At 37.9% G+C, this 14400-nt stretch overlaps 2 protein-coding genes across 4 annotated transcripts in view; one reads left to right on the forward strand and one right to left on the reverse strand.

The window, feature by feature from the left end:
• Window positions 1-1114: 1114 nt before the first annotated feature.
• On the reverse strand, window positions 1115-6359 carry LOC764367. The gene is made up of 2 exons (XM_001200647.3): window positions 5764-6359; window positions 1115-4339 (listed from the first exon to the last, which is right to left on the reverse strand). The coding sequence occupies exon 2, from the start codon at window positions 4337-4339 to the stop codon at window positions 2090-2092; it is 2250 nt and encodes a 749-aa protein (XP_001200647.2). The 5' UTR covers window positions 5764-6359; the 3' UTR covers window positions 1115-2089.
• A 6192-nt stretch (window positions 6360-12551) lies between these two features.
• The window catches only part of LOC584014 (WD repeat and FYVE domain-containing protein 3), a 104226-nt gene continuing 102377 nt past the window's right edge, over window positions 12552-14400 (forward strand). For 2 of the 3 annotated variants that reach the window (XM_030980012.1, XM_030980014.1), the window contains exon 1: window positions 12552-12667. The gene's annotated coding sequence lies outside the window, so the exon portion shown is untranslated. The remainder of the gene's footprint in view (window positions 12668-14400) is intronic. The other variant, XM_030980013.1, reaches the window with a different exon arrangement.

The raw sequence follows: 14400 nt of genomic DNA on the forward strand, positions 1-14400 counted from the left end.
TACATCGGTATGACTGGGGTATTATGAGTTATGTATTCAATAAAGTTCAAAGTTTTAAGTTCAAAGTTCAATGTTCAAAATTATATTTCCATTTTCAACAAGAAACAACATTTTACAAAGTACACAAAAGTAATTAGACAAGTGTACATGTTGTTTTTCTTTGCATATAATAAAAAACATTATTAAATTGATTTAACTGTATAACTCCGTCCTACAAGTTTTTATATTCCGCCCATGCCGAATAACAAGGGCTTCAACTATCCGTCCATGACATAGGAGCGAGAAGTCAATATTCTTAGTATAATTTGAATAATGTGAAATAAATATATCACTTATTTTCTGATAATGCAGTATATATGAATGACGTCTATAGAAAATGTGAATGTTTCGAAGTTCGTATTATGTTTCATTGAATGTACATGTTCAATGTCCGACCGTTGATATGTTTTGAAGAAATTAAAGTATGTCACATTAAGCAACATCATGACGGTTACAATATGATCACTCAGTCATCCTTTAAAAATATTGTAACTATGAAGGCAAAATAAATGAATGAAAAAAAATATTACCATCCAAGCTTCATGAAAATGATCTGCTTTTTGTCAGTCAGTGAGGATGTTCTCTATAAGCCAGTGCTCAGCGTTTACTTCCTACCTTTATTCCAATCTAAAAGTAGGCATACAATTCATGTGAATATCAATATGTTGGTGTTCGAATAATCAATTTTAGGTTTAGTGTTTTCTCCGACTACATTTGCATATCTGGGTGGCTAGTATAAAATGTAGTTTGTTGGATTCCTCCATTTTATGACCATTTAACCCTTCTCTTCTCTTGCTCTCTTTACTGTTTATTCATAATCACTCTATCACCCACCTCTCTCTCTCTCTCTCTCTCTCTCCCTCTCTCTCTCTCCGATTCTCTCACTGTCTCCCTCCCTTCTCTCTGTCATTTTCTCCCCCCCCCCCTCTCTCTCTCTCTCCCTCCCCCCCTCTCTCTCTCTCTCCCTTCCTCCCATGAACCCACAATACTGCTCCTTTTCAGTTTAACCGTTGTTCCGTTTCAAATGATTTTAACTGATCTAAGAACATTAGTAAATTAATAAAAGTGTAAACGATTTCAATTTTACCACATGTTTATAATTATTCACAATATACAGTATAGACTGATTATACATTCTACTATACGAATGATGCCTTCCTATTTGACCGGGAAACTTTGGGAAATCGCAGAATAGATTGTCCTTTCGCGATTAGGCATATGCCTCAAAGGTACTATTTCCCATTTGCAGGCCAACAAATGAAAAGGTTTAATTCCAACGGCATTTGAAAGATAATCCTAATTTACAACTTCCCTCAAAACAAAAGGGCTTGAAAATATCTTTTTGTGGGAGAATAACGACCGTCAGTTGTCGAATCGAATTTAGCAATCGTGGTCATTTAATTAAATAGTCTTCAGACCCTTGTAATGAATGGTCGTAGGTTTTGTGCTGCGCAAAGATTCAATTAGTTTAAATGGGGGGGGGGGGGGGGGGGGGGTGTCTCACCCATGTAAAGATGGGAGTGTCATACCCTCTAAATGCACACTTGGGGTAGTCATATTAGGCATCACTTCGTTTGGAGTTGTAACAAAAGTCCACGCTCATAACTAGTGGCATCCGTTCGCAAAAGAGTAATTCAAACACTAGATGGGTGGATTACAGTCCAAAGCAACTGATCCCTATAATGTATCCCAAAAGCGTGAACCCCCAACCCTCTGCATAAAGAGATTAACAATTCGTATTTCAACCAGATACTTCCATATATATATATATATATATATATATATATATCATTTAATATCTGGAGCTTTGAGGAAATCCCATTGCAATTACATTTTGTTTTCCATCATTATAACCACGACCCTGCATATGTTGACTTGGTTGCAATTTATTTCAAGTCCCTGATACAAGAAGTACAGTGTATAAACATTTCTACAAGTTCTGTGCTTTCCAGCAGTTTGTATGGTTCAGTGTAACCAATTATTAGTATTTGTTGTTGTTGTAAGATTTAACGTTTCACTTATTTGACTCTTTCAATGAAACTACTTAGATTCATTTCTCCATCTTTTCGAGCATATCTTGATAGCCCTTACTCCATCTGATATAGCGACAGTTCTTCATCGACATGATGAACTCCGACATGTCTTCCTTCTCAACCGGTGTCGTAGATCGAGACGTACTCGCCGACTCCGTCGTTTCGTTCCAGTCGACGCATTTCGTGACGAATGGCTTATCGTTATCGTCGTCCTCGTCGTCCATCGGCGTCTTGTCGGTTTCGTGGTCAATGATCTCGGCTTCGGTCACAGCAGACGAAGACGGTTTGGGAGAAGCAGGAGGTGGTAGGTCACGATCGAAGATACTTTTGATTCGATAACCAAGTTGAGCCACGGTGATTTTCCCGTTGCCCTTTTCTAAGACAATGTCCTCGTACAACCGACCGTCTTGGGGATCTAGCATGAGAGCTTCGACTTCGTGAACTTCCGAATTTGGTGTGCGAGGACTCCGAGCGGCGTCTTCATGTCCACTGTCCACATCATTTTCGTCATCCAATGACGGCAATCCATTAATACCATCTTTTTCGACATTCTGCTCCTCTGTTTCTTTTGAAGTAGAATTATCAGCATCTTTATTCCCCTCAATGGCACCATGGCTTATACCATCGGCAATCTGTGTACTACCCGACGTTAGAGGAGGCATTGTCTCAGGACACACCGACTTTGATTCAGAAATGTCTTTTAATTTTTGTCGTGCCTCCGCCTTTTTCCTTGACGCCTGATTGAGTGCAGCAAACCTTTCCCGCTCGCGCTTCCGTCTTTCCCGCCTTTTTATATCTCTCTGATTGAGCCTCTCCCGTCTGTCCTCTTCCTCGAATCTCTTCATGTTTTCATTCCGAACAGCAAGTGGTGAGATCAAGCGAATATCCTCTAGATTCTCTGTATCGGCAAAACTCACGCCCTTTCCGCTCCCTGCTGATGAGCCTCTACGTTTTCTTCGCCGTGGCGAAAGAATAGATTTCATCGGTTTCTTATCCGTTGATGGTGGCGACATCTCTGCGAGGCATTCGTCACACAGGCATTCTTCGTCCGAGGATGACTCGTCAATCCCCATTGACATGAATGGAAAGTCAGTCAGGGGAGCCTCTTCGTTTTCCTTTTTGCACATCAACCTATTTTTGACGGTCTTGTTTTTGTTAACGTTGCTCCTTCCTCGAGATATATCAGACAGTTTGCTTGATACATCCTCCAAGACTGGCGTCACCAGGGCCAGCTCTGTCTCTATATCGTCATCGATGTCCAGCCTCTGTGAGGATTCATTGCCCTTCTCTTTCTCTGACTTCTTCTTACGTCTACATCTAGACAGTTTCTTGCAATGATTGCTTCTCTTCTTCTTTACTACAGGGTGAATTTTCTTGACACCCTCCAGTAGGGGAAGTTTCAACTCATCTTCGATGGGTTCTTGTTCTTCAGTCTCTATGTTGATAGGTTTACTGTAAAGTTTTGGGAGCCGGTACTCAACAGTATCACTCTGTGTTACACCACGCTCTTTAATAGTCGAGAAATCAAGGTTCTGTCTGTGTGTCACTTTCGTCACGATACCACCACTTCTTTTCGAATGCTCCTCCTCACTGTTAACTTTGTAAGAAGAAGTGTAATCATCCTCGGATTCGACCACGTGATCGTTCATGGAAGGAGAGACCTGTCGTCCTTGTTTCTTTATCTTCCGACCCCCGCATTTACCCTTCTTCAGTCTCCGATTGGCCTGCTCCCGGGTCTCTTCTTGCATCACCCTGAATACTTTCGAACTGTCCAGGGTGAATGCAGCGCCCTCTGGGTTCAGTCTTTCCATGTCACTCTGGTCGTCATCATCTAAATCATAACATTGGACACGAGTCATGATGTGCGGTATCTTGACGCTTTTCTTCTTAAGTTGCGACTTACCATCGTCCCAGAGGCCACACTGTAACGCTGCTTCAATCTTACGGTCGTCAACCCCAAGCGGGCGGATAGGTCCTCGTACAAGATCCGGTCGATGTTTCGACGCAAATGACTGCGAAATGTTCTCTAATTTCTTTTCTAACTGTTTCCCGCCTTTTCGCGCCCATTTCTCGTAGTCGTAGATGATGGCCTTTTCTCTGTTTCTGGTGAGCGATGACAGGTAGATGCGGTCGAGGGTGGTCTTGGTCTCTTTGACCTTTTGGAAGAACTCTCCTCTGAAGTCAGCATCCTTGGCTGAGACCCCATGTCTGCAGGTCAGCGCAGGAAGGGACCAGGTGAAGTTGACCGGCTCCGTGGCCAGAGGCATCTGAACAAAATATAAAGGAGAAATATATCATGTTATAAAATATTGCTGTTAATGAAAATTGTTCTATTTTGTTTTATTTATCTAAGATTCGGGTCCAGTTTAGGTATGAACATTCATTTAAAAAAAATAAACATATGACGCATTTGATCAACCATAACTAAAAAGTTACGACTAGGTCAAGCTGAACTTTGCACTATTTCTTTCAAGTTGGGGTGGAGGATGTCATCTCAATCTTGAAAATAAACTTGCCAGTTCTAAAGTTTTTGACACTCCATAGGGGATAATGTAATTTCTTCGTTGGAAATATATACGATTAGACATAAAGAGTTATAGATAAACGACCTGTCTATCCGAGAGTAGGGTGGTGGTTGCCGCATTTACTATTAATGTATGGTGCCAGATATAGGCCTATATCTCATTACAAAACATGTGCCGCGTTTTCATCAAAATATTTTACCCGTGTACTGCAGCCACAGTGATTGGTTCATTTATTTTATTGTAATTTTAACAGAAAAGCAACGTTTGATTATTTCAAACAAATTGGTTTTGAAAAAATTCACTGTATGAATTCCATCTCTAGAAGTTTGTAACAAAATGTATTAATTCCATGAATCTGAACAACTGAACACAAGAAAAAGTATGATATTCATGTTCAGTGTCCATTTATGATTTTTCGAATAAATACATCACAAAAAGACAACATTATAAACATAATCTAAACAAAAGGACAATGAGATACATAGGAAAACATGATTATGGGGTGTATTTAACATTTTTTGTTCTTAAAAAACAGAAAGGCTACATTCACGGAATTGGCGTTTGCTCTTTATCGTTGAGAGCGCTATCCAATTATTCCCTGAACCAAATATTGAGTTTAGAATAATTTGTTTGTCCACTGGCGAGACTTGAAAAATTTGTGAAGTGCATGTTTGAAAATCAGTCCAAAAGGCGATGGGAGAAAATGATGGGTCGCGAAAATGGTCTGAAATTCATTTTAATTAAATCTCCTGCTTGTTTAGATATGATTTTAGAATTCGGTATATGAGTAGAATTCGTACTGTTGAAACAAAAATGACCATTGATCTTCTCTAAATAAAAGAATTTTTCGTAAACTTTCATAGTTTATTTCTCTTACTTTCCAAGACAAGTTAATGAACGACCATGTCATATTTTGGTAGTATACATTGTTGCATTCATTGCATAACTCTTTTGATTTTGATTTTTTTTTTTTTAATTAAATCAATTATGAGAAAGCAACATGTAACTCAACACATGTTTGACAAAAAAAATCATACGACTTAAAAATACTTGAAAATAGCAATGATGAATAATAGTCCATTTCATCGAAACTATATCACTCGACTGCCTGACACAAGACGGTAATTGTATCGTCCAAATTGGAATAGCACCAAGTAGATACTCACCCTGGCAAATTGGCGAATCCACAAAAGCAGTCACTGAGTTATAAAAATTTCATATATTTATAAAGATGATCAATGATCCTGAAGATCCATAAGTCGAAGTAGATCCGAATATCTGTGACGAGGCTTCATTAAACAACTGTCCTTGGCGATGATGACATTCAGGTTAAACTTCAGGTTATATTTGCATGTCAGAATCGCGTTTATATGATTCTACTTCCTATCTTGTATAGGACATATAGATGAACAGTCAAAGATGTTCCACAGACGTAAAAATAACCCAGATCAATGTCTCGAAAGGAGAATCAGAAATGTCGTTTTACTGACATAAGAGTCATGAAAACTGCAACATTATAGTTGTTGATGAAGTTGTTTCCTTTTCTCCAATCCAATATCTATCGACTTTTGAATTATGATGCTGTGGCGATCTGGCGGTTTTCGGAAAGAATAATGAAAGTGAGTGGCTGTCTTCAAGATATTGAGGTAGTGATTTGGGCGATAAGTTGGGATACGGGAAAGTCATGACTCCTGGTCTGTTAGGTTTCCAAGATGTTGGGATGTTGGTTGCCTAAGGAACAACGTCATTGCTTGCACTCGCATCAACAATTACCCAAGTCAATCATTCTGATTCATTGAGCAACAAGGAACGTGGTGACATGTCTATTATCCAGATCAATTGTCTCCGCCTTTCGACATTGACATGTCTTTTATTTCGGAAGTCTAATTCCCTACCTATCCTATTCTTAAAGGAAATGTTTCTACAATAAACACGACGAGGGGATAATCGGTTTAGATGTGTAAGTGGCATTATGAACATGACGAAAGAGCCAATTGAAATGAAAGAGTCCTGTTCATGGAATGATTCAATAGGCTTAAGCTTATTGTCGGATTAGTTAATCCTACCCATAATGATCCCTTAACACAATAAGCACACGTCCTTCAAGTTCAGATAATTGAATAGGATTAAACGATTGAAAGAGCTCTATGAAGGTGTCAGAAGCCCATCAATCAAGTTGAACAACAACATCTCTTTCTTCTTCTTCTTGGTAATGGGGTAGTATCTTTCTTATTTTTATTTTTTTATTTTTTATTTTTTTTTATCTCTCACTTATTTATGTTGAATAAATGTTTTAATACGTTTGGTAATAACTAACGAAGCACTTTGGAAGCGCTTTATTACGAGAACGGAATATCATACGTGTTCTTTATGTTACAGCAGTATACAGTAACAGATATTAGAATTATTATTTTCAGTCATTTTACGCCAGTTTAGATCAAAAGGTTATATAAATTATTAGGATGATAAATGTTCACGGTGTGATTATTTTATCATTGCTGATGACTCAAGATAATAGGCATGACATTAATAGGAAAACGAGTGCATCATTTACTCACAATTAAGGCTTATAGTCAATAAATATAAATATCATTGCTGGCTGTAATTAGACTTTAATTTAATCATTATTATATGTTTGTCATACTCCCCAAACATGCATCTTTTCAATTCTTTAATAATCCACCTATCGTATTAGTTTTTAGAGCATTAATCACCCCTATAATTATTATTGTCAAAGTATACGAGTAAACGTTATTATGAAGTGATCAGGGTGCCTTTAATGCACTAATTATATATTACAACTGCTACAATAAGAAAACGAGTAAATTGAAATAAATCAACTTAACTCTGTCATGATTTTGTTTCATATAAAAGTGAGACAAAATATGTTCTCTATCCCTGCTGTAATTAGGATTTATTCTGACTGTTAATGTTTACATGGGGCATTGAACTGCTATAGTCTGCTACGGATCACAATAAAACTTCTAATCGAATGTGAACGTAAATTCGTCACATTTTCAAATAGTTTTTAATGAAGCATGTTATAATATGTCACCTCTTTAGAATTAAAAATCACGTCATTTTTCAAAGCTACTTATAAACTATTATATCCTTGAACACATATATAATTAAACGAATGAATCGAATAAAGGCACCAATAAATAATCAATAATTTGTCTCATGAGTGTGAAACAAATTCACTCTATTCCCGAGACGTGTTCAGATTGTCAAAATGAGGCAGTGAACTTCAAGTAAAGTTGATGAAACCGAATAGATTGCACACAATACTCCATCTGCAACGATATCTAAAACAAAAGAATTTAAATAAATCAACTTCGTCGCGGCTAGTTATATGTTGATGAGTGTGACAAATGCACCATATTCCTGCTGTTTCGATGACGTGTTCTGATTGCTAACATGGGACATTGAACTTCAAGTCAAGTTGATGAAGTCAGATAAAATGTCACGTCCACGATGATGACCCAATCAGCAAGGATTATCACTTTACAGAAATCAACACTAATCTACACGTTTCCTGTTCATCTTAGAGGAACTAATCACCCTCTAGAATAAAAGTTTAAAATATATTCTAAAGCTGTGTGAAGCGGCATCATAATATATTTTAGTATCATTATCATGGATATTAAGTTTGGTATAGATTTTAAACTTGTTCCCCTAAATTAATTAATGCCCAACACTATTTCTACGCCTGTCACTCTCTGTCTGTCTCTGTATGTCTGTCTCTGTCTCACTCTGTCCCTCTCTCTCTCTCTGTCTCTCTGTCTCTCTGTCTCTGTCTCCCCATCTCTCTCTCTCTCTCTCTCTCTCTCTCTCTCCTCCACCCATCCCTTTCCCTGACTTATCTCCTCTTAAACCTATCTTGCGCGATCCCCTTCAAATTCAAATGGTCTTGATAGTTGAATTTTTCCCCTTATAAATAAAGTTTAATTAAGACCGTCTGCCATTAAATAATAATTATACCTTGAAGTCAGAGTTGCTTTAAGTTTAATAATGACCGAAGGATAGCTGATGAGCGTGATAATGACTAATTATTAGCCTTCTTAGGTCCAGGTCATTCTAAATTGGCCTATTATACAGCCTGAGTAATCGAGACTAAACCCTTATTCATCATAAAGCATTGAATTGACGGTAATCATTTTTTGTTGTCGTGTGCATACTACCCAATAAACAAAATCACGTGAAAATCACGTCAATATCAAGGTATCGACTTGAGGAGAGTTACGTTCTTCAAACACCGGACATTTACGTAAATGTGTTTATACGTTTATTGCACTAGGTCACTTAAAACACACGTACACTAAATCACGCAATTGTCACTGCAATATCACCATCATAATAACGTGCTTATCCCTACCTTGGAGACCATGGTTTGGAAACCTAATACTCCCGTGTTTTTTTGGTTATGATATTACATCTTCATAAACGAAATTATCGCGTCACAGAAACACGTGAAGCGTTAGTGATAGTTTTAGTCAAAATACCTGCGTGAAATTCACGTGAATATTACGTCGAAGAGGAAATATATTACTGTAACCCACGTTCAACCCAATAATTACGCAAATGTTACACAATAAACCAAAATAATGGGGATTAGAGGGGGGTGGGGGGGGGGGGGGGGGGGGGGGGGGTCGGGGGTGGTTGCAAACATCCCAGAGGAGAAAGCTAGTTGCAACTGGTCCAGTTGATGAACCAGTTAATGCCAACTGGTAACCCCGGAAATTGAAGTGGGCTAAATGATCCAGTTGGTCCAGACCAGTTAGAATTCAACTGGTCTAGCTGAGCCATTAGAATCATTTGGTAAAACTTCCAACCAGTTGAACGGCAACAACACTTCAATACTGGTACGTCTGTATTTCCAATGTAAAGGCATTGGTAATAAGTAGACTTACAAAATTTAATTAATCGAAATTTTTTCATATACTTGTATTTTATTGAAATTATTTTAGTTCTAGTTAATGTTTTCCTTATTCATGTTTAATTAAATGTAATTTATACGAAGTAGCGAAATGTCCTAATAACTGGTAATTTATATTTGTAGTATTTTCAAAATGAATTGCATATAAATAAATCATTAGTAATTAAGAAATATGCTGTAAATTCAGATAAACTGTTTAAAAACATAGATCTGCACGCACCCCATATTCAATATGCAAATTAATTTGTGTCAACTGGTTCAACTGGAAACATGCCAACAGTCAGACAGCAGTCATCAACTGGTGCAACCTGAAATATGCACACAGACCGGTTATCAACTGGTGCAATGAAAAGATGCCAACAGTCAGTTATCAACTGGTGAAAATAGAAATATGCCAACAGACACGGGATTATCACCACGGAACTTAAATGGTAACTGTGAAACCATCAAGACACCCAAGAATAACTCATTTTTCACACCTGGAAATCACGGAATACCCAGCTTAGATTAATAATCCGTTTGAGTCACGAGATCATCACCGCGGAACTGCTGGAAACTTTGACTACCATTTACATAGGTGTTTTAAGACACCTAATAATTACTAATTTTTCACACCTAAATATCACGAATTCACAGCTTAGATTAGTAATCAGTTTTAGCTACGTGATCATCACCAATAAAGTTATGGTAACTTTGAAACCATTTAAAAGGTGTTTTAAGACACCCAATAATTACTAATTTTTCACACCTAAATATCACGGATACACAGCTTAGATTAGTAATCAGTTTTAGCTACGTGATCATAACTAAGAAAGTTATGGTAACTTTGAAACCATTTAAAGAGGTGTGTTAGACACCTCAGAATTACTAATTTAATATAACCAGAGATTCACGGACAGAACAATAAGACGATTAGCCGGTGTAAGTAACGTGATTATTACCATCAACCTTGGATAACCTGTGAAACCAATCGATTAAGGTGCTTACAAGACCGAATAATTACTTATTTATCACCACCATCGGTTAACGGACAAAAAACTCGTTGCTTGGTCAAGTGGTTATTTGGTCATAAACACGTGATTTACAGAGGTAAGTGGAATCACGTTACTCCAGTCGCGTGATGAATTGGTGGTTTTTAGGTTAGATGAAAGCGTGAACAGGAGTACCTTTTTTTAAAAATAAAAGCACGTGTGGATAACGTTTAAATTCAGTTCAAAGGGCACCATACTTTAAAATCACTTAAAATACACTCCCCGAAAGAGGTTACTTTTTAGTGTTTTGTTTATTGGGTATACAATGTAAATGACCCATCATGATGAATATTTAGATGTTGTCATTTCTGAGGCCTTTACCTGGAAGTTAAAGTACTCCCACAAAAGTGGTGCAGTCCCTTTGGAGGAGGAGGGGGGGGGGGGGGGGGGGGGGGGGGGGGTGACATCATTTGCAAAAATGGCGCTTTATCTATATTACATAATGTTGTCATGCATATTAATTTGTCTAGAATATTATTTAAGTTAGTAATGTCTGTTAGGAGCCAGGGATTACAAATTATCAAATAATTCCTCTGGCTCTCAACAGAGAGATCAAAATTACATTGTTATGTTATTCATGTTATTTGGAGTTATTTGTCTATGATAAATTATGTTAATGTATTGTATTTATTTTATAGAAATGTGAGTCGTAAGACGATTTTTATGCCTTCGTTTTATTTTGTGCTTGACAATAAAGAAATTCAATACCCGGACACAGTCTATAATGATCATGGACCTACTAAGAAGTTCCATGCTATGATATCGGCACATTGCAGTTTGCAGGCATAACCAACCCTTCCCCCGCTAGTTCTTAGCGCTTTTCAGGACCCCCGCCCATCGGGTTCAGGCTTACCCGCACACAATGTATGCACATTTTCCACTCCCTGGGGAGCATTCCAGCCAGGCGTCATTTTTACAAGCGCACACTTGCTATAATATAAGCACATTAGCTTATACCACTTCCTACCTGGAGGGGATGGGTGTGAAGGGGTTCATAACTTTACACAACCTCTTAAAATTATTATGCCCTATACTTCCACCGATAAAGGGTTGTATTGAAGAAATTGTGACATTGACCTCCTGTGAATATTGGTTAACTTCCTGCAATGATGGGCTAATGTGCTAAAAACTCTTAATGGGACGATTAGGCCTATTGCTCTCACGATCAAACAAAATTTGTTATAATGTAGATTTCAACTTTGAGTGACAGGATAACTCATTTAACCGATGTGATGTGGTTTATTCATGTTTGTAAGTGAAGGCCTATATTGGTTTATTGTATTTATGTGTGGTTGTTTTTTTTTACGCAAAAGTATTGACATGATTATGCAGAAACTTACTAATACTAACAGGGGAATTCCCGAAACTGACGGGGTCTGTTGTAGGCTATATGCATCTTGGCAGCAACGCGCGTTCTTAAAGCCCCATTGCAAGATGACTATTGATTTTCATCCGGAGTCTTCAAATGTAGGGAAGGTGAGGGGGGGGGGGGGGGGTGCATAGGCTATTCTTTCATTAAAAAAAACTCTCTCTATCAAATAGGGTCGGTGCCAACCCCAACCCCCCATATTTGAAGACCCAGACAATTTTAGTTTCATGGTACACAAAGGGCTCCTTTCTACAAAAAAGGAAGAAATATTTCAACTCCTGCTATTCCCCCCTTTTTTTGGACACACGTCACAGACGGTATGTATATGGATGACGACGATGCTGATGATCATGCTGATGCTGATGATGATGATGATGATGACGTCGAATACCTTTCCTTCCAATAATTTAGTATGACTACAAACTTCTGTAATATTCTTCAAAAACATTTCGTAAAAGAAAATGGGCAACTGAAGAAATATCCTCCTTTTTCCCGAAAATTTAAGAAGAGGGGCGTAGCTGCTGAAAGTGCTCGTGATCTACCGTAGATTTCCATCATCTATTATGATTCTACACGTGCACGCCTTCTCTCCTCCCGATCCGTTCACGCATGCGTAAACTTATAATAACATTAAAGCCAATATGGCCGCTGTGTAGACTATCGATTTGGATAAGGAACTGGAAATAAATTATAGCGTAATTCGACTTTCGTGCATACTTTCAGCTTGTCGTAGGGTAAGTTATATCCATGTGATGTCTTTGGATTGGAATATGTATTCAGATTGAATGAGATGTGAGTGATTTAGATAATTTTGCCAAACTTGTACCTCGATTTGAGCAGACAAGAATCTTCATTCATTGACATGACATTGCCCGCTGTGCCGTGCGGACAGTCGTGTGATCACTGGCAGACACTGCACTGCTGCATTGAAGCTGTACCGTGACAGGGCCGAACACATGAGCCTGTGCTGCCGCAGTGCAGTGCAGTGGTCACTGGTCCACCGCTAGTTTCTGGGCCTCTTGCTGTGTTTTTAACTGAGTGGATAAAATGCAATCTGGCTGGCATGGCAGCTGTTTTCTTGCTGTACAGTGCTGTCAATTATTTTTTATTACCAGTGTTGTTGTTCCAACTGAAGAGTGTGTGATGTTGAATGAAAATGTCAAATTCCAAAGTCAAAGACAAAGTGACACAGCTCAGACAGTCAACGATCAACTCGACCAAGTTTTTATTCTTTGCACTGGCTTTGCTATTCAATTCAATTCAAAGAAATACCAGTAGATGTATTACCAAAACACAAACATGAAGCAAACAGACAAAAAAAAAACATCAAACAAACAAATGAAACATGAACAAACATAAACTGACATTAACACTTCAACAGACTAGACACTAGACTTTCGATCAACCAATGTCTCATGACGAGTCAAAACATTGACTAGACAAGCCAAGACAATTCTTGTAAATTCAGACAAATTGCAAACTCAAACTCAAACTAAGCAACTTCATCAATAACTCATTTCCCAAATCATGCAGTCAATAGATTTGGGAGAATAATTTCTCCTTCCACATTTCGATTTCGTTATAATATTACATGGTGATCCAACAATGATGTCCTCCTGTGACAATTGCTCCAGGCTGTATTCGTCACACGTGCATCAATACAAATAATGTGAATAGGATTAGTGTGATTGCGCAATGTATTATTGTTCATACATGTAGTTAATAGCCTGTGAATGTAATTTGTAAAGTCACGCATGTTTTGAAGGTTCGTTGGACAATAGTACATACAGTACATTTTATGCCTGACAATTTTCTCACCATGGCATTGTTTATGAGTTGTGTGATATTTGGTGGGTATTCTGGTCTTAAAACTTTGAGATTTGTACGTCTATTTAAGGTCAAGCTTATCTCCAAAAGTGCAGCTATTCAATTTTTTCCACAGTATGTTTTACCTTTTATTAGTCAGAAAGATAGAACCAGTCAGACTACTCATTGGACTTAAATGAGGCTGCCTGGTAAGGGATACAGTAAGCAATGTCAAGCTCTCTGGAATTAAACTTCTTTAAGCTGCATTCAGAAGTGACATAGAAAACAGCTTTCAAAAGATGAATGCCTTAGCAAATTTGGCAGGGCAACCAACCTTTTTTAAGAAGTTAAATTTGGAGAATAAAGGAAAATAAATCAGTCAAAGTTTGACCAAAATTTGACCAACAATAAGGAAAATGATTATTTTTAAATTGCTTGTGTAATTCTTGCATCAACTTTTTATTGGAACTGATGTTGGATGTAGACACGTCCCATGGCTCTACACCTATTTGTTTTGTTTTATTGTGTGTATGTTGTTGTGGTTGTTTTTTTATTGTTTTATTATTATTTTTCTTTTTTTAAACATGGGTCTGGATTGAAATATCATAGGCCTGTATGAACCACCCCCCCCCCCCCCCCCCCCCCCCCCCCCGTTCTTAGG

Source organism: Strongylocentrotus purpuratus, unplaced genomic scaffold, assembly GCF_000002235.5.
Source record: "Strongylocentrotus purpuratus isolate Spur 01 unplaced genomic scaffold, Spur_5.0 spur5_scaffold_10, whole genome shotgun sequence".
NCBI classification, from domain to species: domain Eukaryota; kingdom Metazoa; phylum Echinodermata; class Echinoidea; order Camarodonta; family Strongylocentrotidae; genus Strongylocentrotus; species Strongylocentrotus purpuratus.

Bases quoted from the DNA above. Each gene is read 5' to 3' on its own strand.
- LOC764367 (XM_001200647.3), bottom strand. From the start codon at position 4,339: ATGCCTCTGGCCACGGAGCCGGTCAACTTCACCTGGTCCCTTCCTGCG.